At 47.6% G+C, this 27,321-nt stretch overlaps 1 protein-coding gene across 9 annotated transcripts in view; it reads right to left on the bottom strand.

The window, feature by feature from the left end:
- Positions 1-27,321, bottom strand: part of LOC114050442 (oxysterol-binding protein-related protein 3) — a 151,881-nt gene that overhangs the window by 9,957 nt on the left and 114,603 nt on the right. For all 9 annotated transcript variants that reach the window (XM_027872124.1, XM_027872129.1, XM_027872127.1 and 6 more), the window contains 6 exons: positions 26,464-26,557; positions 22,510-22,760; positions 16,439-16,576; positions 9,451-9,514; positions 3,490-3,568; positions 1,699-1,843 (listed from right to left, as the gene is read on the bottom strand). In XM_027872124.1, coding sequence (XP_027727925.1) covers positions 1,699-1,843; positions 3,490-3,568; positions 9,451-9,514; positions 16,439-16,576; positions 22,510-22,760; positions 26,464-26,557 — 771 coding nt within the window. The remainder of the gene's footprint in view (positions 1-1,698; positions 1,844-3,489; positions 3,569-9,450; positions 9,515-16,438; positions 16,577-22,509; positions 22,761-26,463; positions 26,558-27,321) is intronic.

Genomic DNA, 27,321 nt, shown 5'->3' with positions numbered 1-27,321 from the left:
TCTGCCACATAGGATAAATCTAACCCTTCTCCCATGGGACAACCTTTGCAGCTCTTGGAGGCTCAAGCAGTGTATGGCCCCTGCATTTCCCCAGGTCCTTCATTGGATCCTCTGAAGGATCAGGAATCAAATTTCAGCCTTTCAAGATTTGGGTATGATGTTGCAACAAGGAGTCATCAAGTCTTTAGCATGAATAACTAAAATCTAGGCAAGACATAAAAGGGGCAGGGTTCAACACCCACCTTTGGGAGAGAGAGCCCTTGGAAGGGCTGACACTCATATAGTGCCTAAGGTCTGCAAAGCATTTTACATACAAGTGTATGCCACCCTGTTATCACCCCCATTTTACAGATAAGGAAACTGAGGCTGAGAGAGGGTGAGTGAGTTGCCCAGAGTTGTACAGGTAGTAAGTGTTTGAGGCTGGACTATGAACTCAGGTCTTCCTGACCCAAAGTCTATGACTTGCAGTATCCACTGTACCCCCAAGCTGCCTCTGAAGATGACTGGGGTGGGGAGGTCACCTTTTGCCCTTGGTCAGAGCTACCCCTGCCCAGGATTACCTGCTATGCTCTTGGTTCTCTAAGCAGACATCGAGCGGGAAGGGACCTCAGAGGACAACTGTTCCAACCCCCTCATTTTACAGAGGAAGAAACTGAGGCCAAGGAGGGGAAGGAACTTACCGTAGTTGTCTCAGAAGGACCTATCCAATCTAGTCCTCCCTTTTCTGACTTCCTTATTAAATGGAGAGTAAGAACCATAACAACTGTTCTGGTTTCTAGATCACTTTAAGTTTTACGAGGACTTTCCTCACAATAACCTGAGGAGAGAGGTGGTACCAGTATTATCCCCAATGTAGAGATGGGGAAACTGAGGCTCACAGAGATGGAGTGATGCTAATAAGTGTTGGGGTCATGACTCCAGTCCCTGTCCATGACTCCAAGGTCGGTCAGTGCTCCTGGCACCACACCCAGAACCCCAACATCCTCTTTGAGTCTGAAATCTGCAATTCTACAAATTGGCTGCTCAGAGTGAAGAAAAATATCTCCAGTGAAATTCAGGGTGGTGGGGGTGCGACTTCACTGTTGTCCAGCTCACAGGCAGCCCTGGGCCACCTCCCTTGTCAGACTTTTAGAGGCAGGGTGGTGCAGTGGGAAGAGCCTGGATCTGCAGTCCTAGGACCTGTGTCTGAATCCTGACTCTGAAGCTTGGCCTAAATGACCTCTCAATTTCCTTCCAGGTCACTATTTATGATCCTGCAATCCTATTCAGTCATTCTCTTGTATCTGAAAAGCAAGGCCATGGCGAGCCCAACAAACGCCATTGTGGTTTGACTTTACGGGTGCCGAGAGGGACCTGATCCCCTTCTCTTAACCCTTCCTCCCCTCCCCCAAGGAAACAAGTCTTCCCCAGAGGCTGCCTCCCCAAACTTCCCAGCTCCAGCTTCATGCCTTTAAGGTTGCTGATCCCTGAGAAAAATGGAAATAACCCAGGAAACAGGAACACTTTGAGCTGTTATCAGTTTGCTTCTCCTCAGTATGGATGAGTTCTTCAGAATAAATTTGGAGAGGGAAGAGAGCAAGGGAGTACTGGGAGCCCTGGAGCCTGGGAGAGGCAGAAGTACCATGGGGCAGGGGAAAGGGGAGCAGAGCAAAAAGCCCAGATGCCTAATTCTGCCTGACCACCCCCCTCCCCAGGTACCTTGATAAAGTTCACTTTGCAGTGGCAGGAATCTTCATTTAGATTCTTAATGATGATTTCACCATAGTGTTCTATCCATCTCTGGCCACTCAGGATGTTGTGAATGCAAGAGGTCACTTTGTTCCACTCGAAGTGATCGCCAAAGCTGAGGGGAAATGAGGGTGAGGAAGGAGGTTTTCCAAAATTGAGAATGACAAATGAAAATAATAACCAGAATGACCTTATCGATGGGCCCACCACCAAACCCTGATATACTTTCCTCAACAAGGAAGAAACACACAGAATTCCAGTATTATAGTCAGAATAGAATGCAAGTTCCATGAGGGCAGGACCATTCCACTTTCATTTCTGCACCCCCAGTGCCTGGCACACAGTTGATTATAAGAGATGGCTGGAAGACCTAGGGCAGCTAGGTGGCACAGTGGATGGAGCACTGGAAGACCCATCTTCCTGAGTTCAAATCTAGCCTCAGATACTTACGAGCTGTGTGACCCTGGGCAAGTCACTTAACCCAGTTTGCCTCAGTTTTCTCATCTTTAAGATAAGCTGAAGAAGGAAATGGCAAACCACTCTGGTATCTTTGCCAAGAAAATCCCAAATGGGGTCACAGAGAGTGGGATATGACTGAAAAACAACTAAACAACAATGGAAGACTCAAGTTCAAATCTGGGCTTAGACACTTATTCTGTGTGACCTTGGTCAAGTCACCAACCCTCAGTTTCCCTATATGTAAAATGGAGATAGTAAGAGCACCTACTCCCCAGGTTGTTGTGAGGATTAAAGGAGATATCTATAAAGTACTTTATAAACATTAAAGTGCTAGCTTTATTTTATTATTAATAATTTTAATTGATTATAGATCGATTGACAAAAGCTTTTTTCAGAGCAGAGCTTAGGCATCACAGCCCAGAGGCCTCCCCCAGAGATGTTGGTCTTTACCACCTCTTCAATGAATTTGCTTATACCTTGGGGTGTTCATTTATTGGTCTGTTCACTCCCTCACTCCTTCGTTCGTGTGAGCACATGGTCTATTCCCCAAGGAAAATGCAACCTCTTTAGAGGAGAAGACGGCTTTGGTTTTGGTTTTGTCTGGACCCATGATTTCATCAGTGCAAGGGAGCTCCCAGGGAGGAAACCCTCCCTTCCTGTTGCAGTTTAATAGATGAAGAAACAAAGGCATTGACTGAGTGACTTGCCTGAGGTCACTCAGGAGGAAGAAACTGAGGGCCAGTCTGAACTCAGGACTTCCACTTTACCACCCAGCTCCTTTGTCTGGGACATGCCATCTTCTTTCCTCCTCCCAGCCTCGGTTTCTTCAGGTTTGAAAATGGCAGGTTGGACAAGATGAGCTCTGAGCCTTTCCAGCTCTACTGTGTCATGATTTGAAATGACACTAATCCCTGTGAGCCCAACATCAGTTTCTTTCAAATAAGACATGTTGACATTGAAGTGAATTGACTTGGGCAGCCCGTTCCCAGGCAATGAAAATCTGGATAAAGGCCTCACTGTCCTCTGTGTGTCCAGGAGGGAAGGGCCTGGGGTGAGTGAACAATGGTTAGAGCAGAGAGCGGAGTCTCCCAGGCTAAGGAAACTGGACATGGAGAAAATGAACAAAATCGGAGCCAACTGTCCAGTGGATCAAAATAGTTACACAATTGAATTTTATGTGCAAAGATAAGTCATGCATGGTCGCTTCAAAGGTTTCCAGCTAATTGCTTAAATTTAAATCTCAACCACAAATTCTATGCAGTTTGGGTTAATGGGGCCATGATGCCTCTGCAGAGAACTTACGCAGGAAGGGTGACATGCGTTGTGCCAACTGGAACGATTTCCATGGATTTGCCCCAGAATTTGTTTTTCCATCTCACATCTAAAACAAAACATCAAATGTCAGTCAGTTAGTAGGACAGAGGCGTACTCTGAGGCAACCAATCCATCAATGTACTTATTAAGGGCCTACTATGTGCCCAGTGCTAGAGATGAAAGGTCAAGGTTAGGGATGACCTGTCAAGGATATTGTAGAGAGATTGCTGTTCAGATGCATTCAGATGCTGTTCAGATGTTCTAAGTTAAATTCTGTTTAATTCAATGTGGTAAGAATTTATTAAGCACCTACTGCATGCCAGGCATTGCATTATAGGTTGGGAAGTCAACAAGCAAACAATGCACACTCCAGACAAACATGTTGTGTGTGTGTGTGTACACATACACACGGTAAAGAGGAGGTAATCTCAGAGGGAAGGCACTAAGCTTTGAGACTGAGAAGGACCTCTTCCAGGGAGAAAAATGAAACGGTCCCTTGCCCTCAAAGAGTGTGCATTCTATTGGGCATCACACCAGAGGTGCTTCTACTGCCGATGTTCCCCAATTCTGATTTTGATGGGGAGAAACTGTAGGTCCGAATGCTTCCTCATTCCCCTCCGGCCAACTGCCTATAGTCACATTTGGGCTGGTGAAAGCTTAATGCCTCTTCTTTTCTCATCCATTACCAAAAGGCAGAGATTTCATTAACGTGCCTTTTCCCACTAATTGGGGGAGAGCGGTCGTCCCTCTGGAGAAGCTTCCTGGCCAAAAATAAAAAACTGGTTTGCAGAGCAAATGAAGTTGCTCCAAACAAGATCTCAGGGGACAATATTTAAGTAATTTTTCCCGACTTCAGGAGCATTTCATTCAATGCAAACACTCAATCTGCAGACTAAAAAGCATTGCTGTTTGTCCATTAAAACAAAGGGCTAGTCTCTGGGGACCAGCAGTCTAATTCTTGTTATTATGTGTACTGGCAAGTAATAGAACGATGCTGCTTTTAAAGTCTTTTCAGTCCCAATTTTTCACTCGTTCAGCCTCTGTTCCTCACCCACTTGTGAGGCTTTCATTTTCATAGACTCTAGGCTGGGAGTGAAGGATATGGAGTGTTGAACTTGCTTCTGGGAAGAGCTCACCTCAGGCTTTACCCGTCAGGCCACCCTGAGCCTCAGACAACTCTCTGTGACCAGAGATTACAGACAGGTGATGGGCTGCTTGGGTGGAGGAGTTCCTATATCAACAAGACCAAAGGTTCTTCTGGAAGGGATAGGGGAAAAGATTCTCAAAAGGATGGAGGAGAGTTGGCCTCTTGGGTAGTACTTTACCAGAACCCTGCACCCACAGAAAGGAAGTATGGTAGAGGGAATTGTGCACTGTGTTTAGAGTCAGAAGGTATGGGTTGGAATCTTGGCTCTGCCATTTTCTCTTTGTGTGACCTTGGGGAAAGTCACTTCACTCGGGGCCTCATTCCACATCTGTAAAATGAAGGGATTGGACAACGTCATCTCTCAGGTCCCCTCCAGCTCAGAATCTCCATTCCTATCGTGTCTGAGGCTCTGTTGATAGGTGCGACTGCCAAGTATACAATCAATGACGCAGAGATAGGGAAAGCCCAGTTTATTATGTTCAGAGTATGGGCATCATTGAAATAAAAATCAAGGAGCCCAGAACATATGTTTCAGCAACCTTTATATAGGTTTTGTTTATATAAGTGGGATGGGTACAAGGGAATTTTTACAGAAAGTAGAAGCAGAAAGTAATTATGTACACGTCACAGAAGAGATGGCAGAAGGGGAAATCAGGTTAAACAGTAAGCTAGCTGGGAAACAATGGGGCAAGAGCTGCTCTCTTAAGCTTAGATTTTCAGACAGAGCAGGAACTAACCAGTTCACACCAAGGTGAAGGTCTCAGTTTGATTTTGCAGACTCTAGCTAGGTATGGGACCTGTTCACCTTAAATAATTGGTGGTGAGAAACTAAGCTAGAAATTCTTTTCTGATACTACAAAGACTCTGATTTGATGTCAAGAAAAGGGCTGATATTTCTAAGACAGAAGGTCTAAGAAAATCAGAGCTGTTCCTCTTTCTAAAATAAAAAGAATTCTCAAGAGTCCAAGAGTTTCTTTACTCCTCTGAGCACCAGCTTCCTTATTTGTAAAACGCTGATCCTGACAGCAACACGGCAAAATGGTTAGAGCTGGCTGCAGAGTCAGGAAGTCCTGTGGTATTCCAGCCCCACCTCTGATACAAACTGACCGTGTGACCCTGGGAAGGAAAGGGGAGGGGAAGGAAGCATTTACAGAGCACCTACGGTGTACTGGATACTGTGCTAAGTGCTTTACAAACATTATTTTTTAGATCCTTTCAATAAGTACTCACCTGAAAGGTGAGTACTATTAGTTTCTCCATTTTATAGCTGGGCAAATAATTTTACTTCTCCAGGTTCCCAATCAACTTTGCAAGTTTCAGAACAGGGGTGGGTTTGTATTATAGAGGGAGTTTGTTCACTGCGAGTTCTCTAAACTGATGAAATCACTGGGCTCGTGGGAGGCATGTCTTCCACTGTGTTATTGTGAGAGCCAACTGGCACCATGTGTGCGAAATGCTTTGAAAAACTCGAAGTATGGGAATATCAGTTTGAGCAGATCCCTTATTTAGGCCTCAGTTTCCCCATCTGTAAAATGTGGAGGTTGGCCTAGATGAGTCCTTCTAGCTTTAAACCCAGCTTGAGAGAGGTTGCCTACGTCACTTGGCTCCTCTGGGCCTCAGTCTCCCTGTCTGTAAAATGAGGGGGTTGGACAGAACGGCCACTAAGGTCCTTTCCACCTCAAAAATCGATGATGCTACGAGGTGGCGGCTTCTTCCACCAAACAATGGTAGCTGATGAATGATTTGAGCATGAGGAAAACCCGTTTCAGGGAATGCCTGTTCTCCTTTCAAGATGTCTGTCATAATGAATGTGTCATGAAAGAAAACCCACACTTTCCAAGCCTCGCACCTCTCCGACTCAAATCCTCAGGGCCGACCCTCGGTTGTCCTGTTTACATCTTGTCTGTTCATGGGAGCGCCTTGAGGGCAGGGACCGTTTCTACCTTTCTTTGTATCCTCAGTGCCTGGTACATAGTAGGTGCATAATAAATGCTCATTGACTGACTGATTTACACCATGCAGCTGCTGCCATCTCTATGGGAAGCTCATAGACTTGGGATTGGAAGGGGCATCATCACTGTCTTTGATCCTTAAGACCTGGCGCAGGAAGGTGGGCGGCCATCAAACCCTCTTCCCCCAGTGGACGTGTGGGTGAATGGCAGAGCCAGCATGGACCCCATGTGGCCAGATTCCTCATCCACATCTGGATAACATCAGGAGATTGTGAAAGTTAGTTAATTCCAGTGAGTCACAGCGGACTTTGGGTCTTACAGCTGGAAGCGAGCTGAGGTCTCATTTCATCCCATACGTTCAGCTCCCAGATGGGGTGAAGTGCGAGGGGACTTCTGAGTCAGCGTAAGTCAGCAGGGGCCTTATTGGCCAAACAGGCAGTGTGACCTGGGACTGCATCAGGAGGTGTGGTGTCTGGAAGAAGAGGGATACTGCCAACATGGAGTGCCTCTAGGTGAGGGAGACAAGGAAGGCTAGGGGACTGGAGACCATGAACACTGGTTAAAGGAGCCAGGGATGCTTAGCCAGCAAAAAGGAAGACCTAGAGAGAAGACAGGATCAAGGATCTGAAGGGCTGCCACACAGAAGAGGGGTTAAACCTTTTCTGTTTGGCCCTAGGGGAAAAAAAAATAATAATAATGATGATAATCTCTCAGGTTTACAAAGTGCTTTAAAATATTATATCACCTTTCCCTCACTCTGGGAGATGAGGGCTTTTATTATCTTCAGTTTACAGATGAGGAAATGGAAGCATATAGAGATTAAGTGACTTGCCCAGGGTCATAGAGCCGGTTAATTGTTTCAGGTAGGATTTGAACTCAGGTCTTCCAGGCTCCAGGCCCAGTGATCTTTCCAACCAGTTAGTCAACAAACATTTAAGTACCTACTATGTGCTAAGCACTTTCTGATATTGTGTCTTGTGATCCTCACAACAATCCTGCTGAGAAGCTAGACTCACGGAGGCATCAGGTGCTAGAAAAAGTGCTCCTGAGAAGTGGATGGAAGGAAGGCCATTCTGCGAGATGTTCCAAGGCCCGCTGCTCAGGGCTGAGCCACAGCAGGGGTGACCATGGGCACCGTCCATCTTGTGTCTGGGGGCTCTCCTTTTCTTTCCAGGCACGGGTCACACATGCTGCTCAGACCGAGGAAAGGACAGTCTGAACTTACACGCTGACTCCACGGCTGAGCTCCTGATCTTTCCATTGGGAGTGGAAGCTTTGGATAGAAGATGAAGGTCAGGTCTGTGCGTGTAAGAGGGTGTGTTCGTCTGCAACCACACAGAGACAGGGTCAAGGGGGCCTCAGCCCTTCACTGGAAACACTTTCGGACTCAGCGTGGTGTCAAGAGCCTTGAGTTACAGAAGCAGCCACAGACACAATCTCACCTCATGCCCTTGGCCTGGAGGCTGAGACAGACCCACACACATTCAGCAGTTAAGAGAACACGATCACGGGCCCAGACGAGTGGTCCAGAACGCTGGTTCAAAGACAGAGCCCTAGACGCAGAGAGGGCTCTCCTCCGTTAAGTACTTGCAAGCTGGTGATTGGTGATGCAGGGGACTGGCCATGGAGTCCCAGGACCTGAGTTCAAATCCTGGCTCTGCTAGTTAGCCTTAGAGACTTTAGATCTCCTAGAGTCTAATGGGTTTGTAGGTGGAAGAGACAGAGCACAGAGCGCGGACCAGCGAGGAAGCCGCAAGGGAGAGTGTGTCTCTCAGCCCAGGCCCAGACCCCAGGCACGGTCTCGGCTTCTTTGCTCCTCAGCACTTTTTGTGGTAACAGCTCAAGGGCTTTCTGCTGTCTCCAAATAAAGGAGGTGCAAACAGCTGCCTGAGCCTGTGTGCGCAGAGCGCATCAGGTAGATATTAACCTTTTCACCAAGGACTCCTGCTGTGGGGGCCCTGAAGAGCTCTCTCCTCTCTGCAGGCCTTTGGAAATGAGAATTCCCAAAAGCCTCACGATGGAAAGTGCTGTCCACATCCAGAGAAAGAACTATGGAGTCTGAATGCAGATCAAAGCCGACGATTTGCTCTCTTTTTTATTTTTGTTTTCTCTTTCTCGTGGTCTTTCCCTTTTGTTCTGATTCCTCTTTACATGACTGATGTGGAAATGCGTTTAATATGATTGTACGCGTAGAGCCTATATTGGATTGCATGCAGTCTTGGGGAAGGGGGGGAATTTAGAACTCAAAATCTTAAAAAAGTGAATGTTGAAAACTAAAAATATATTAATTAATTAAAAAAGGAAATGAGAGACGTCATCACTCTCTGAGGAGCAGGTAGAGTTTTTAAGTTTTCCCTCCTTGAGCCTGTAACTTCATTAGAGCAGGGAAATCCTGGTGGGGAAAAGCCCTCATTGGATGACGATCAGCCAGCCTCATCACCTTGGAGAGCTGCCCAGGACGCTGAGAGAGGTTCGGGGGCTTGCCTGGGCCGCAGACTCAGCATGTGCTAGGGGGAGGATCTGAACCCAGGCTTTCTGACACTAAAGCCAGCAGTGCGCTAACCCCTGCAGCACACTGCCTCTGGCACAGAGGACAGAAGAAGGCCTCAGCTAGAGTGGAGGGGGCCCAAAAAAGCCGAGGAATGATTAGCCAATCAGGTAACACTCTTATGCTCTCAAGTCCTGCATTTGGAACCACTGCTTAGACAGAAAATCAATGCTAGGGAGGTCTGTGCTGGAGCGCCAAGGGGCCCCTCCAGCTGTAACGACCAGCTTGACCTTTCTCCTTGGCCCTGCACAGCTGGCCACTGGGACGCGCAACAGAAGAGCCCAAGAGAAAAACCACATTACCTTGCCAGAACACGAAGTTTGCAGACTCTGCATGACAGGCTGAGATCGGCGGGTGGTGGCTGACCTGGCGGACACAAGGAGAGAAGGAGACATTTGATCATATCAGTTTCCTTCACCTCCAACTCCCCGCTCCCTCACTGACCACCACCATCTTCTTCCTCTAGAGGTGGCTAAGTGGAGGAGTGACCAGCATGGCCTAACCTAAGGTTAGTTGTTTCAGGTATTGACGATGGTGAGAAGCCGACAGGGTGGGGACAGGGGTTGAAGGATCATGGCTTTGGAACTGGAAGGGCCTTCAGGGACCATTTACTCAATGCCCCCCCATTTTACAGATGAGGAAACTGAGGCCCAATGGAGCTGTGACTTGCCCGAGGTCAAACAGATAGTAAGCATCAGAAGTGGGATTTGAACTCAGAGCCTCTGACTCCTAGGTCAGTGCTCTCATCACTGAATCGTACAGTGTGGAAATTAGAAGCAAATTTTTAATTAAATGAGCACCAATTAACAATCACCAAGGATTTATTAAGCACGTGCTGTGCACCAGGCACTATTAGGACACAATGCAAACTGAAAATGACCATGATTCAATAAATATCTGTACATAAATTTAGAGGGATCTCTCCCCTGGTGGAAACTATCCTGTATTTATTTTGCACCCACTTTAATTTAATTTATTTTTTCTGGTTAATAAGCATTTATTTTCTCTCCCTCCCATTTCTCAGACTGAAGAAACCTCTTATAATAAAAATGGAAAATCAAGCGAAAGCACTGCCCACCTTGACTCCGTCCAAAGCTGTGCATGCCCTTCGTTAGCTCAGGCAGCGTGTGCAGCAGAGAGAGCCCTAGCTTTCAAGTCAGGAAGACGTGGGGTTTGAGTTTTGCCTGTGACCCAGAAGGGCTGTGGGACCTGGGAGAAGACCCTGAACCTCTCAGGGCCCTACCTACCTACATTGAGCCTCAAGGACCCAGGTTTTGGGTCTCCACAGACAGAGCTGAACCCCCAGTGTGGGTCTTAGGGGACAAAATTTCGCTGCCCTGAAGCCTTTCCAAACTTAGCTCGCTGGATACCCTGGGATGACAGATACATGGTCCATTGTCAGGTTCCATGGGGAAACTTTCTTCTTTCCTTTAGATTATCTGAGCACTTCACATAAATTAACTCATTTGAACCTCATAACAACACTGTGAGGTCTGAGCTAGCACTATCCCATTTTACAGATGGTGAAACAGAGGCAAAGTATCTTTTTTAGGGTCATATAGCTAGTAAGTGTCTGAGGTGGGATTTGAACCCATTTTTTTTTAAGCCATCTCCCAAGCCTGGAATGCCAAGCTTCACCTCTGCCTACAGAACTTCCTTCAAAGCTCACCTCGAGTACTCCGCTCCTCTGGTTATCTCCCATTTATTTACCTGGGGACGTGTTAGATGTTTGGAGGCCACAAAGCACTCCTCCCCTAGAAGGGTATAAACTCCCCGAGGGCAGGGACTGTGTAGTTTTTGTCTTTGCCTAGTGCTTAGCACATACCTGGCACCAAGGAGGACCTAAATATTTACACACTTGTTGGATTGAATTCAATTTTCATCCAGAAGGTTGTAAACCAATATCTAATCTGCAAGCAATTAAGAGACTCCAGGAACAGGCAAGTAGGAACTCACTTACTTTTCTGGTAAAGAATCATTATTTCTGCTGTATTTACTAATGAAAAGGCTAAAGAGCAAATGGCGGCCCAATCATTTTCTCCCCATTATATACCTTCCCACCAAATAGCGTTTCTCCATCTAATTAACTTGTTACTCCTGGTCTAAGCATGAGCAACACTGCCATTTGTCTGCCCTGGTGGCACAAGGCGTATGCTAATACTGTTTTCTTGTTTGGTTCTAAGGAGACCTCCCCATGCAACTCTGCCTCAATTTGTCTTTCTGCATCCCAGCAGGCTGCAGACCCACTGCTACATAAGCATTGACACCCCCAACTCCAACCCCTAAGATGCTCGGAGGAAAAAAGAGCAGCTTTGACTGGGGCCCCACTGTAAATGTCTGGCCACCGAGCTCAGCCAGAGCAAGGCTTTTTATGGGACTCCTAGATCCAGGCAGTCTTTGCATATAGCAGACTATTGCAAAGGGAGCCAGGCCCTCCCTGAGGAATGAGGCCTTCTCTCTATCTTTGGGGGCTGTATCCCTCACCAGGCTTTGGCCGGCAAGACCAACCACAGAATAAAAGCCATCCTTTAAGAACCCAAGGATCCAATTCAACTCAACCAGCATTGATTAAGCACCTACTGTGTGCCAGGCACTCTGCTGAGCATTGGGGATTCGAGGACAAAGATAGGTCAGTCCCTGTCCTCGGGGAGCTTCAGTTCTACCCAGGGATACAACATGAGCCCAGATAAGTAAACACAAAGTATACAGAAAATGTTGTTTGGTCATTCAGTTGTATCCAACTCTTTGTGACCCCATCCCATCCATGGACTATATCCATGGGGTTTTCTTGGCAAAGATACTGGAGTGGTTTGCCATTTCTTTCTCCAACATATAAAATAATGCCAAGTAATTTCCAGAGCACTAACGACTAGTATGTAAGTCATCAAACAGACACCAATTAACCAGTTACATAGCGATAACTCTGCCTGCCTTCTTACTGAGGAGGGCTTTCCTCTGGTGATTGGATGGCTCGGGCTCTTCAGAAGATTGCCCAGGGAAGAGGCCCGCCTTCCCCTCTTACTGCCATCATCAGACCTTGACTTCCTAAGCACAACCATCCTGGCTGTTTATGTCGTGTGCTGAGACGCCCCAGGTGTGTGAGAAGGGCACTGAGACACATCACTTGCCTTTCGTCAATCTTTCTGTCTCATTATATTCAGAATAATGTGGCCATTCATGTAAGCTTAGGACACAGTGCCTGGCAGCACACGAATGGCTTAATAAATGCTTTTTTCCTCTCTTCTTTCTTAGGGTCCTGTTTACTGAAAGCTGTCCCCAAAACCAGCCTTTTCATCAACTAGGGAGAATCACATACACCTGGACCACCAGGGCGTGCTAGACTCAAGCCACTGGCCAAGTTTCTCCCCAAAAATTCTGAATTCCATTTATCAGAGTGGGTTTATCAGGGTGTCTAATGCGCCTGCACAGCCCTCCCCAAAGGCTGTAGTATCACCGCTGCTACCAGAGGGTGCTCGGTCTGATGTTTAGCCTACCTCTCTTAATTCACTGAAATGCCAGGGCTTTTTATGAAACTGGGACGCTGGCCCCTGGCTTAAAATGGCCTTATACCGCTCCAATTTTTGTTTTAGGGATAATCAATAACACTAGAGCTCCCCCTTCCCCCTCACCTCCAACACAGAGGAAATCTACTGCCAAATGTCCACCAACTCCATCTAGAAGACTCATGCAATTGAATTTTCAGTAGTTGCATGATTTATTAAAATAAAATGTACTATCAAATGCTCCCCTTTCCAGGAAGGCTCTGTCCAGCTGGTTCCTCCCTCTCCCAATCTCCTTCTTCCTCTAATGGAAGGAAAGATTAAGGAAAGGGACTCTATGTTTAGAATCCACCACAATGAGCTCTGTAAACAATGTCCAAACAGAGTGGTGCTAGCTCTGGGGTTGGGGACTGGTCTCCTGGCCCAGCTTCGCCAGCTGCTGAGGTTTGGGGACAGCCGCCTCTTCAGGCTCCATATCCCATATCAGTACCTATATCCTTTATTAGTATATGCAGAATAAATAAAAGGTCATGGGCGGGGGAAGAGGGAGCCTCTAACAGTTGGAGGCCTCTTGCAGAAGGTGGCCCATGAGCTGAATTCTGAAGGAAACTAGGAATTCTAAGAGGCAGGTGTGAGGGCACATTCCAGGCACAGGGGATGTTCAGGAGTGCACTGACTCAGGGTGCTGCGTGTGGGGAATAGTCCAAAGGCTGGTTTGGGTGAACTGAAAAGTCCATGAGGAGGAATTATACATGATGAAGACTGAAAAGGTTGGACGGACCAGATTATGAAAGGGCTTAGAAACCACCGGCCAGACTGCTTTCTCAACAGTATGTTTGGGGCCCATTTCTCGGTCCTAAAGCCAAGGTGACGTGTTTCTGCCCCCGATGACTCTTGTGATTTCCAGGCTAGTAAGGGGATCTCGGTGCTCACCTTGGAAGTTGAGCATCCTGGCCTCCGGGAGGTCCCGGGGACCAGCAGCTCTCCCTCCATGGCGGCACCTTCTTCTATCTTGTCACCCTGGCCAGATTGGCCGCCTAGTTGGGTGGCTATTTTTAACTGCCAGTCTCAGTTTTATTGCAAATGCTGCTATGGCAACCCAATCACCTCGCCATTTTAAGTCAGTTATTAAAACGCCAGTCAAATTGGAATCTGACTCAATCTCCCTCATTCTTTTTAACCACCATTTGAAAAAAAAAATCCAGCCAACCCCCAACAGATGAAAGCCCCAAGGTTCTGAAGATCCCTGGGATTGTCAGCTGTGGGGCAGAAGAAGCTTCTTTCTACCTTCTGACCTTTCCTTTCTCCTGTAACATGGAGCAGGCTAGAGGAAGGACCCCCCAAGGAGTCAGGCAGAGCTTCCCCAGAGCTCCAGAGCAGCAGTGGACGCTGGGAGTTTGGTGCAGCGGTCAGAGGAGCCACGTTCACTCCCTATCCGTGCATGTCAGGCAAGGCCCACGACCTCTCTGGCCTTCAGTGTCCTCTTCTGTCCAAAGCTGGACAAGAGGAGCCCAAAGGAACAATGAGTTTCCATGCTAGCATGGCTATCTCTCTCCTGAGTTTAGGGATTATTCATGTGATGGATGTGCTCAGGCTGGTCTGGAAGGCCTCAGAAGTAAAAAGTCTTAGGCCATCTAAGTGGCAACTTCCTCTCTCTGAGCCTCAGTTTCCTCTTCTGTAAAATGGGCATAACATTTGTCTTACCTATGGGAAAGTAATTTGTAACACTCAGAGGTCACATAGAAATGATGGTTGAAAAACCATGTAAACCTTTCTACAGGAGGCAGAAGCTGTGCCATGGAGTGGAAAGCAGGTTGGGTTTTGAGTCAGAGAACCCACGTTCACATGCTGACTCTTGCATGTAACACCTGTAGAGAGCTTTACAAGTCTTAAAGCACTATACAAATCGCTAGCTATTGTTAACATTACATTATTCTTACAGAGGCAGATGGTGGTGTAATGGATAGAGTGCCAGGCCTAGACTCATGAAACCCTGAGTTCAAACCTAGCCTCAGACACTTAATGGTTGTGTGACCCTGGGCAAGTCACTTCAACTCCGTTTGTCTCAGTTTCCTTATCTGTAAAATGGAGATGATAATAATAGCTTCCATATCCTTGGGTTGTTGTGAGCATCAAATAAGAGATTTGTAGGAATGCTTAGCACAGTGCCAGGCACATAGTCAGGGCTAAATAAACGCTTATTTCCTTCCCTTCTACCTATTTTTGTTGTTGTTCAGTCATTTCTAACTGGGTTCAACTCTTAGTAACCCCCTATTGAGTTTTCTTGGCAGAGATACTGGAGTGGTTTGCCATTTCCTTCTCCAGCTCATTTTACAGATGAGTAAACAGAGGCAAACAAAGTCAGGTGACTTGCCCAGGGTCATACAGCTAGTAAGTGTCTGAGGCCAGATTTAACTCATGTCCTCCGGACTCCAGGCCCTGTACTCTAACCATTTTAGCACGCAGCAGTCCTGGGTGACCCAGGGCACCTCTGGGTTAGGCCTAGATGGCTCCTGCAGGACCCTTCTACCTCCAAATCCTTGGTTTTATGATCCTATGAGTTTGGATTTGAATTCCAGCTCCTGCCTATATGACCTCTGGGCCTCCACCTGCTTCCCGCACTGAGTCTTGGCTCCTTTCATCACAGGAACTGCTCAAGTTCAGCTTGGAGACAAAAATCCACCCGGTGAGGAAAGGTTGTTGAGGGGAGCAGAAGTCAGCCCAGCGGTGTCTGCCCCCAGACAGAATGGGCTGCCTTGGGGCCCAGGGACTGAGGGGTGGTAGGCAGGGGTCTCACTGGGGAACAAAGCATTTGCCTGTGTCTGACGAATGGCTAATCAAATTGAGGCAGGCAAATGTGATGGAGTGATAGTGTCACAATGGGCGATGAATATAAAGATTCCAGAGAAGCCCAGAAAGACTTAGATAAATAGATGCAGCAGGAAATCAACAGGACCAGGAAAACAACACATGCAAGGATGACAATAGCGTTAAAGGAAAAGACCACAATGAAACAACTTAAATGGAAGCCTGGGTAACTATGTAACTAGCTCAGCAAGGAAGACATAGGAGGACACAGCTCCCTCCCTGCTTTGGAGAGAGGAGGGAAGACCTCCAGGTCAAACGCTGCATATGATGTCAAACTTGGCTGAGGTGTTCACTAGGAAATCCTCTAATTACTGTTAAAATTAGCATCAATACTCTTCCTGAATCAGTATAGATATTGGTTATGAAGAAGGATTGTTACTGGGAGTTGGTAGCCACGGTCCCACACTTCTCTAGTCTCTCAAGTTTAGTTAATTAAGCAACTAATGCTTAATTGGGGACCATTGTTACTTGGGTCAGTAGTACCTGCATTTGGCTTTACTTCCTCGGAGGGGACATAGCCTGGTGGGTGGTACCTGCGGAAGGGGTCAAATGTAATTCTTCAAACTGCATGGGCAAACACGCCTGGTGCTCTTCAGAACCCACTCCAATAGCTTTAACAGAGAAAGAGCTCTCCACTCTCCCTGCCAGGCTGGTGCAGGGTTGCGCAGGCAATTGGACGATATTAGCAGGAGCTAAGTTTCAAGGATGGGTGAGGGGAGAAGTGAGAGTTGATGTCTCTCCCTCAAGTAGATGCAATGGAATTACCCTAAATGCTTCAAAGCTGGGAAAAGAGGACAATGGCTAATTCAGATGCACGTCCAGCGGAAGCCTGAAGGATGCCTCAGCAGCATTCCTGAAAGCCTCCACCTCCCCAAACCCTCCGAGCTGTGGGTTTCTATTTCAGCAGCAGCAGCAACCCTACCTGTTCTGAAAAAAACTGGAAGCCCTTCTCCTCGTGGATACATTCATAGGTCTCTCCAAGCACTGGATTGAAGGGCTTGCTTCCTGCTCGGAAGTAGCTGGACGCATAGGCAGACACGGCAAAAGCTGCCACGTACACCTGGGAACAGGCAGAAAAGAACACAGTCAATTCACCAGTCGAGCTTAGCAGCCAGATGGGTGGCACAGGGCCTGGAGGCAGGAAAACCTAGGTTCAAATCCTACCCCATGCACTCAGTAGCTGTGCAACCCAAGGACAGTACCTTAACCACACTCAGCCTCTGTTTCCTAGCCTGTAAAATGGGGATAATAATACTTTAGTCACTGGGTTGTTGTGAGGACAAAGTGAGATGCTCGTAAAGCACTTTATAAACCTTAAAACACTGTGTCAATGCTAGCTATTATTGTGAACAAGCATTCATTGAGCCCCTACTGTGTACAACGTAAAAGTTCTGCGTGAGTGTTGGGGACAGAATGATGATCGATAGTGAGTCATTGATTATAGATTTGGAGCAAAACCACACCAGGTCCATTTTGCAGGTGGGGAAATGGAGGTAGTCAGAGATGAAGTCACACAGCTGGTAAGTGTCTGAGGCAGAGCTTGAAATTAGTTCTTCCTGACTCTAAGCAGACAGTGCGGGGTGCTGGAAAGCACACTGGATCTTGGGTTGGAGGGCCTGAGTTCGAATCCCACTTCTGATGCACAGCAGCTTCTGGTCCTTCTGTAAAATGGGGGGTGGGGGGTGGTCACAAAGGGCTCTCCTAGCTTTAGATCGAAGATTCTATAATCCCTGGCCTAATGGGGCTTCTATCCTAGTAAGGGAAGGGGACAGATGGCCCATCATGAAGACATGGGACAAAGAAGTGGAGGGAGAAAGAGTCATCAACTGGGGGATTAGGAAAAGCCCGGAAAAGGTGACACCTGAGCTAAGCCTTTAGGGGAGAAAAGGAGTTAGAGAAGAAGGTAGATGGGGGAAAGTGCATTACAGTGCGCGTGAATGTCCCAAAATGGGAGGTGGTGCTGACTTTGGGGAAGAGTCCCTATGTCAGTTTGGTTAGAGGAGAGCCAAGTGAAGTAAGGCTGGAAAGTTAGCTGGGAGCCTGAGTGGGGGGCAAGGTAGAGAGAGAGCTTCTGGGCCAACCTAAGGCAATAGGGAGCTATCGAAGGTCTTTGAGTGCAGGGGAGGCCAGCGACAAGGCCGGGAAGATTATTTTCATTGTTGTGAGAAAGATGGGTGAGGTTGTTATTTAGTGGCTAACAGATACATTGGCCTATTAAAATGTAGCCCTGCTTTTATTAAGATTTAACTGAATCAGGTTCAAACACCTCTCAATTTAGCAGACAACCTAATTCATCAACAATCCATTAAAACCTCATTTTCCTTCAGTCAGACTGGATGGTTAATATTTAGCTCTTTTCTTCTCTCCTGCCTGGGCTCAGGGATGCGGCTAAAGGGGAAGAAATAATAATAATGCTGACATTTCTATAGCACCCTAAGGTTTGCCAAGCACTTTAGAATCTCATCTGAGCCCCCCACATCTACAAGTCACAGGCCATTAAGAAGGCCAGAGCACAGATCTCACAGGGCCACACTGGGAGGTTCAAATGCCACCATGTCCCTAAAGAGCTTTGGAAACCTCAGCTGTTGTCATGAGGGTCATAGTTTATGTGACTTGCTCAGGTTCTTTCGGACATCTAGTCCGGTGCTTTCATTTCTACGGTAGGCTGCCTTTGGAAGAAAAGGAGCAGGGTGACATAAACTGAATTAGAAATTGGCTACTTATCAAGCAAAGATTAAATGAGGTATTAACCTAAAGATTTTTCATTCATTCATTCATTCATTCATTTATTCATTCATTCTTCTCGCCTGGTGTGCTTAGGTCTAAAGGTTTGTTTAACAATTGAGAACATCTGCAAACCATGCGTTCCTTTTCTAGTTCCCTCTGTGTCCCAAAGTTTATCATTCAATAGAATTTTATTAATAAACTAACACACAGTAACTCTCTCTCTGGTAAGCTGGTTCCCAGACGGTCCTCCCACCCTCCAGGGCACACAGACCTACCCAGTCACAGAATCACCTTCCAACACTTCCTGCCTCTCCTTTGGCCTCCAACCAATGCTCCCAAACTGATTTTGCCATCCTCCCTCCCCCCTCACACAGACACACACCGGGCATTCCAGTCAAACCGGTCTAGATGGCCCTTCCCTATACACAACATTCCATCCCCCGCTGCTGTTTCCTGTCTGCCCCATCCCTGAAGCGCTCTCCTTCCCTACCTCAGTCTCCTGGAATTTCTGCATCCCTTCCAGCCTCAGCCTCCCCTGGCTGTCTCCAGTCCTCCCACTTAATTACTTCTCTCCCACCTAGTGCATCGTTTGCATACACTTATAGGTGGACACATCATCTCCCCCATTAGAAGGTAAGCTCCTTGAAGGCAGGGTCTGGTTTTTGTTGCTTTGTTTTCTTCACGTCCACAGCAGGTAGCACAGGGCCTAGCACACACTAGGTGCTTAATAAATGCTTGTTCAACTGAATCGTCTTGTACTTGTTAATGAAGAATCCAGATTCCTGGGTTTCCCAGACTTTAAAGAAGGGAGACAAAAAGCAGGGCCAGGCTCGTGGGAGAAACAGCCAGAATGCAAAACGACCCAGAAATGTCCTCTGCCAGTGAAGTCATTTGCAGCTGGGCATTTTCAGACCTCGGAGACTCCTTCTGACAAAGCTGGCCCTGAAACATTCATCATTGCCCAGAGAACACCAGGCGCTCAGGACTGTCTGACCTTCTCGAAAGGGGCTGAATAGGCTTGAACAGGCCACTGGGGGGAGCACGGGCCTTCAACAATTTCTGCCTTTCTGGGAAAAGTAGGAAAAACAAAAAAGCACAGGGAGGCAAAACTGAGTGGCTTTGCCGGCCCCCAGAGTGCTCCCCTCTTGGCAGGCTGAGGGAGGAGGCAAGCTCTCCTAGCATGGAACAGGCAAGATTTCCCCAAAGGGAAAAAAAAGAATAGTAACAAGCGTCTTGTATCTTAGATTTAGGGCTGGTGGGCACCTTTCAGAGATTGCTCACCCTCAAGATTACACATTAGCAAGGGAAAATGCAGGAAGGGCCCCCTTAGACTGTGCCTCAGTAGCCTATGGATAGGGCCATCAGTGGTCATGGCTCTAGGGCTGGGAAGCACCTTCCGGGTCATCCAATCCAATCCCCCCATTTTACAGATGGCCAACCAAGGTCACAACAGCAATGAATGGCAGAGTCAGAAGCCAGACACTGTGCAGCACCATCTCCCTCATACCACCGACTCCTCTGGGTGAGATTCCTCTGTGCCAGGGAGCAGACAAGCCCTCCCTTCCAGGTCCATCCACAGAGGTCATCCTGTCCTTCCGGGAAGGGCGGGACTTTCCAGCCGGCACTGAAAGGGCTACACAAGGTCGCCCAGGCTCCCATAGGGTCCCAAAGCTCCGTGCACCCCTCATTCTCCTGCCAGCCTTCAGCCTGCTCTAACAGAAAAGGGCTGGCTCAGGAAGATCAGGAAGCAGCTTTAGCCCTCCCTGGCTGATGGGAACACGTATCTGGTGTTAGACCCGTCACCCCTGGACAAACGAGGCTCTGGTCATTTCCCCCCCAAGTAGAACCAAGTTAAAGAAAGGAATGCAGTTTAACCCTATCTGTAAAGTGCATGTGGGTATGAAGAGGTTTACCTACAATTCCCAGAAAAACCTTAAAACTTTGAGATTCCTTGTAGACTCACTTATCTCTCTTTGACAAAAGGAACCTGGCTTCAGTTTTGTTTACCGGTCCCAGGAAACCCTTCAAGTTTTAGAAACTGCCTTATTTCCCTTTGAAAGCAAACTTCCCCTCCCAGCTCCCTTCATTATCTATTCTCATTGTCTGTTCAAATCACTCAGACATTCCAAACGGAAATTCTCACCTGGACCCTTTTCCAAAGGACCCACCTCCCCCATCAACTGGCTTTCCCATTGTTTTGCCTTCCTGGCCATTCCCACCCTTAATCCTAGCTAGGCCCCAGGGTTCCTTTCACCCCAGCTTGCTGGCTACCCCCATCCAGATCTCCCTAGACCCCTCCTCCCCTCATCCCAAACTGCTTGGCCACTCCCTTGGACCCCTCCTCCTGTCACTCCAAACTGGATGGCCCCTCCCTCAGTCTGTACTTCAGGCTCACCCTTCCCCCAGCGTCACCTGACCACCTTGAAACCCTATTTAGATCACTGATGTTTGGGTTCCTTTGGAGTCTAGCCTATATGCTTATCTTTAATAAACTTTTTCTCTGGCTGGAAGAAGATCTGAGTTGAATTCATTCAGGCAGATTCATGCCATGATTTGGGCTTTTTCCCACGATCTTGGGGTGCCTCTGTGCATCTAAGAGTACCCCAAAACCCCCCCACTTCAGGTGTGTGCACATGTGTGTGTGGACATGCATGTGTGTGTGGTTGGGGATGGAGTGGTGGGGGAGAAGACCCCTTCCTTGAAGGCCTTCCATGTTATGGTGAGGGAGGCACCAAAGTAAGCCCAGGAGGAGAACCCCTCTGGGTCTGGATTTTCTCGTAAATGAGGACAGCATGGTCTCTTACAGCTGTGATCCTACGAGCCCTATCACATGGCCCTGAATGGCAAAATCTGTGCTGAGCTACGGGCCTTCCTGTGTTTGCCCTTCCTAGTGTCCCGAGCATGAGAGACCCTCCCTCCAATCACCAGCATATCCTGGGGAAGCCCCACCTTCTGCAGGGCAGGACATTCCCTTCATTCTCTAGAGATTAACTCTTTCCTCCCTTCCCGACAGTCCTACCTTCCTTAGGGTGAGCTGTGACTTTCTCTGTTCTCCAGGGAGGTCCCTAAAGAGGTTTTCTGGGGTGTGGGATGAGATCTCTTTCTGAGAGTAATCCCAGATCACACAGGGAAGTCCAAAGTAGGACTCAAACCCAGCTTTTCCGGGGTCAAAGTCCATTTGCTATTTCCCATAGCCTCTCAAAGAGTCTAAAAGAATCTGGGTTTGGGTTGATAGAAGAATTAGCTCTGTGGAGGGTGGGGGCTGACAGCTGGTGGTGACTCATTAGCATTTCCACAGTAGACAAGTCACCACAAGCCATCAGCCTGCACAGACAGGAGGGCACCTGGGCCAGAGGCCTGGCCTCTGAGACCCCAGCATTTACATGGTCTGCCAGAAGATAAGCAGCCTTATTGTTTGCCTGGTGGCAGCGGGGAGAAAAGAAAGAGGCAAACTCTGCCTGGCCACTGGGAGAGAGCAGGGGACAGACGGGCAGGTGGGAGGCCAGGGAGGAATCAGATGACCTCACACACTCCTGTAGCTCAGACAGCCGGGATGGGGGGAGGAGGAACATGAGAGAGGCTTCCACCTGGCTTCTTCCTGCCTTTTCTAGCTTAAAGGTTTTCTGTGGGTACATGGAAAAGGGGCTTCACATAAACCCCCAGAGAACAGAAATGGAAGCACAGATGCCAAAAAGAGGGAACATGATCCTGGAGGGAAATTTTTGCCCAAAAAGGGCAAAAAGAGCAGTTTCTAGAACAAAATTCTGGAGGTTTGTGAGCGCACACACACACACACACACACACACACACACACACACACACACACACAGAGACACATACACGTGTGTTTTCTGTACCTTCTTGACAGACCTACATGTGTGTGTGTGTGTGTGTGTGTGTGTTTTCAGATAGTACAGTGGAAAAGAGTGTTAAATTTGGAGTCAAAGGACCTGGGTTCAAATCCTGTCCCTCCAGATAACCATTATGACCTTAGGTAATAAGGTCTCCCAGGTCCTTAATTTCCACATCTATAAAATGAGGGGGTTGAGTTCAGTGACCTCTGAGATCACTTCAAGCCCTTGATCTAGAATCCTATGAGAGGTTCCAGATTCAAATCCTGACTTTGCTACTTGTATAACCTTGGGCCACTTACTCAATGTCTCCGGCCTCGGTCTCCTCTACTGTAGAAAGAGGGAGGTGGGATTTCCGGCAGTCCCCCCTCCCCCCCAGCCCCTGCCCTCGGGCACGGGAGCCCATCCCCCTCACCATCCTCTCCAGGGGGTCTGGTGTCCTCGAGGCCCGGTCCAGCAGCTCGCTGTACTCTAGCTCCTCACAGAGCCGCTGTAGCGTGTTTAGAGGCTCATTTAGCTCCACAGGCATGGCCACCTTGGACAGGTCCTTCCCGATGTTGTTTCTCAGAATATTCCAGAGGCTGATGCTGCTGGTGTTGGGGCAGGGCGCCGGCAAGCAGGTCCGCCGTTTGCTCTGGCCTCCTGGGTCACTTTCGAGAATGGGGCCTGGAAGGGACAGAAGATGACTCACCTTCAGCTCACCAATCCATTTCTTTCCCTCTTTCGCTTGTTAAAATTTAACTCTAGTTTAAAAAAAATTAACTTATTAATGTTTTCACACGTCATATCTGAATGGGCTATTGTATCCAACCATGTGCCCAGAAAGGCTTCCCTTGTGAAAAAGAAAAACAGTTCAGAAAACCAGCCAACAAAGTCTGACAATATATGTGGCATGTTGTACCCACATGCCACCACCTCTCTTAGTAGGCAGGCAGGTGCATTTCCTTATCTCTTCTCCAAGACTGGTCACTATAGTTACACAGAGTTTGCCTTCGTTTTAGGGTCTTTTCATTTACGTTGATGTAGTTTCTGTGCAGAATGTTTTCCTGGTTCAGCTTACTTCCCTCTGCATCAGTTCATATAAGTCTTCCTGTGTTTCTCTGAATTTTCATACACTTCTTCCTTTATTCATTCCCCTCACCCTGGGGGCCCAGGTACCATCCTGGTACAGTCACCTTTGTGCAAAACAACACCAAGAGCTCTCATTTCTACAATATGTTTGAAGTTTACAAAGCATTCTCCTCCCCTTCCTGGTGCTACTCTCAGAGGACACTCCATCTCCAGACTCCACATCTCTTCACTGGCTGTGCTCCACACCTAGAATGCCCTCCCTCCTGGCTCCCTTCAGGAATCAGTTCCAAAGCCGCTTTTTTTTTTTTTGGCTTTTTTGATGAGACAATCGAGGTTAAATGACTTGCCCAGGGTCACACAGATAGTCACTGGTCCAGTAAACAGGACCCAAAGAAAGAAGAGAGGAAAAAAGCATTTATTAAGCCGTTCATGTGCTGCCAGGCACTATGTCCTAAGCTTACATGAATGGCCACGTTATTCTGAATATAATGAGACAGAAAGATTGACGGAACGCAAGTGACATGTCTCAGAGCCCTTCTCACATGCCTGGGGCATCTCAGCACACAAAATAACCAGCCAGGATGGTTGTGCTTGGGAAGTCAAGGTCTGATGATGGCAGTAGTAAGAGGGGAGGCGGGCCTTCATTTTCATTCATTTCTTTCCTGAAATGCTCCAAGCACTAAACTCTGTCCCTGACTGCAGAAGGTCCCTCTTTGTCAAGGCAATCACAGTCTGTGGAACACCACCAAGATTTGATTAAAATGCCTGTGTCAGCACACATAGCCCACCCTGGCACCCCCTCCTCACGTCCGGCTGCCCGGCCGCTGTAGCCCACACACAGCCAAACGTTCAGGGGCCCAGGGCATATCCCACCATTCTGAAGGCTTCGGCCAAAAGACTCTTAACCTTCTCTATGCTGTGAGCAGAGGACATGCACAGCCCTTCCTCCTCCTCTTCCCCTGTCATCTTCCTTCTCTTTCTCCATCATCTTCGTCCTCTTCTGAATTCAGATTTCTGACTCTAAAGCCAGTGCTCCAAACGGCCTAATGTTTTTCTAAACAGTTTTTGATGAGGTGGTAGGTTGTTTGGTATTTATGGTGCTCATTAGATAGCATTTATTATATGCCTACTGTATGGAGAGCCCCAAGTTAGATGCTGAGTAGACACAGGCATAAGCAGTTACTCCTGCCTTCAAGAGTCTCGTGAGCTAGTCATGAAGACAGGGCACAGATGGAAACTAGAACCAATGCATGGTAAAGTGCAAAGGTCAGAGGGTCCTTAAAACAAACCTGGGGAAGCTGTCACACTGTGGGGTTCCTGGCTGACAGCTCAGGGTCCAAGTAACACCATACCTCTGGATCAGTTGGGAGGGTTCCAAGTGAGGAAGTTCTCTTCCTGTCCCCTGCCCCAAGGAGGTGACAATCTACTGAGTGGCACCCCCAGCCTAGGCTGGCCTGAGAGCCTCTGGGATTCCCCATGGCACCAGGTGGCTGGAATCCTCCACCTAGAGAACAAGCTTTTCTGTGGCTAAGTCCTCCTTAAGCCACATGCAAGGAAGCTTTTTTAATCTGCTATGATTGCTGGGAGGCTATTTTCTTTTTCCTTTTTTTTTTTTTTTGCAAGGCAATCAGAGTTAAGTGACTTGCCCAGGGTCACACAGCTACTAAGTGTTATGTGTCTGAGGTCGGATTTGAACTCAGGTCCTCCTGACTCCAAGGCTGGAGCTCTAGCTACTGTGCCACCTAGCTGCCCCCAGGAGGCCATTTTCACAAAGCCTGTTAGCCATTCTTGGAATCAGGCAATATTTACTCTTCAATGCTATGACTTGTTAGAAGAAAAGAATCAAACAAACTTAGGGTATCCTTTTTATCATGACAGAGCCTCAGTTGGCTGGAAGGGGGTGTTCTCAGAACCTCTCATGGGGCATAACCTCGAGGATGTGGTACTTGTCACTTTCAAAACTGTGATTCCCCCCACTCCAATCTCCTGAGGACCCTGGAAGCCCGCCATGTTACATGCCATACAAGAGACACTTAAATGCTCTAATATTCCAACAGAGTGGAAGAGGCAGCTTGGGATGGTGGATAGGGCACTGGATTGGGAGTTAGGAAGACCTGGATTCCAATCTCACCTTAGATACTTACTAGTTGTGTGACTCTCACCAAGCCACTTAGCTTCTCTGGGCCTCAGTTTCCTTATTTTGTAAAAAGATGGGGTTGGACTCGATGGCTGTCTGGCTGTTGAGGTCCCTTTTGGGTTCACCTCTAGGGTCCTATGATCTGTGATCTCATGAATGTGGGGCCTCCTGCTAGTGACCACAACCCATTTCTGAATACCCAGGCGGGGTGACTCTCATCTAGGCTTCTAGAAGCTCCCCTTGTGGGGTCCATCCAACACGCTGATGGCCAATCCTCACTTTCCCTTGACCTCACAAAGGTACCAATGGAGCCCATGGATGGACCGTCAGTTATTCCTTGCTCCTGCTATATGACTGGCCCATCTTTTTGAGCATGGATCTCTTTGGCGGCATGTTCGCTTGGTTTCTCCCATTTGGCCACGGGCTCACACCCACCATCTGCCTCTCCACCTTGGTCCCAGCAGTCCCCATTTTCTGTCCTTAAGGCCTGTCCTGTACCATGGCTGGTGGCCACAGACAACCAGAAGGATGGACAAAGGATGGTGTTCCCTGAAGCTGTTAGTTTAGCGGCCTCAAGCCTGTGGCGATAAATGTATACAGCAAATAGAAATGGATTCTCACAGGCTACGTCGTGACTTGGAAAATGGCAAATTAACATTATCTCTGTTGTATTATATTTTTGTTTATTTTGGAAAACATTTCCCAATTTCATTTTAATCTGATACAGGCCACAGGGGAGTTTGCAGGTCCTGAGTCTGACCTCTCTGGCATACAGTAGGGGAAAAAAGACAACTCTGAATAGCAGTGGATACTATTAACCTAGCGACTGGTCCTTGGGGGCACTAATGCCTCCCATACCATTGGCAGAATGGACCACTACATTCACCATGTGAGGACTACTTTAGGACCAGGTCTTAAACTCCTGATGTGTGCCCTTCTGGTTCTCTGTGACTAATCCAACAAGCACTTATTAAGCACCTACTATGGATAAAACCCTGGCTTAAAGACAAAAAGTGGCTGCTGTCTTTAAGGACATTCCAACCCAATGGAGGCTTCATAGGGCCTGGCTTGGTCCCTGTACATAGCCAGTGCTTAATAAGTGCTCCTGCTCCATGAGGAGAAAAACATTGCCTTTTAGACAGGAAAATGTTTTGGTCTTACCCAAAGTCTGCCTCTCATTCTCCAGATCATTGCTGAGGTTATCCATGGAGACGTTATCACTTAGGTCACTGACGTATGAGTCATCATCAGAAGCCTGCAGGAGAAGAGAGAAATATCTTCATTAAGCCAAGCGTTCCAGGGCCACACCATCACGAGAGGTGAACAAATGGTGGCTAGGATGGTTTCCCCAAATGGCTCAATGCTCCTTGAGTTATGAGGCACCAATGTTTTTCAGGGCATTGTGATCATGCTATTTTCGCAGCTACCTCCTCCAGTCTGATAAAAAAGACATTCAAAGCCTTTTAGCCATTTACTGGAATCAAGCAATATTCATTCTTAAATGGTGTGGCTCATTATCAGAAAAGCATCAAATAAACTCATGGTATCATCATAATTGCGCAGAAGCCCCATTTGGAATATTAATCATAATAAACCCTTATTTTTTCTGAATTAGTTAGAAAAAACTCAGCCAGATTGAGTTGAAGTTTAGAGTTTTATTATCTATGAAAACAGGATTTATGGAAATCAATACCATATGTGAGCTTGCCAGGAGAATGCCTTCCCCACTCACGAAAACAAGCCCTGGGAGCGGCATTCATTTGTTCTCAACGACCGAACTAACGGAGGATTCTCACCAACTCACTGAAGCAGGACAGAACCTGGCAACACAATTATTCATCAGCTCACGTGACAATGTTCATCTTACGGTGACACACGGGTTAAATTCCACTGGGACAAAGGCTACTATGGGAGAAAGCCAGATTCTTTCACTGCGGTGGAATTTTGCTTAAGGTGAACACATTCACTAGAAGTTAATCACTCTCCCGTGTTGTGAGCTGAAGAGAGTTTCTGAAGTGC

Source organism: Vombatus ursinus, unplaced genomic scaffold (genome assembly GCF_900497805.2).
Source record: "Vombatus ursinus unplaced genomic scaffold, bare-nosed wombat genome assembly UNPS02014799.1, whole genome shotgun sequence".
NCBI classification, from domain to species: domain Eukaryota; kingdom Metazoa; phylum Chordata; class Mammalia; order Diprotodontia; family Vombatidae; genus Vombatus; species Vombatus ursinus.
Note: the sequence above shows the minus strand (reverse complement) of the source record. Positions and strands in the feature narration are given on the sequence as shown.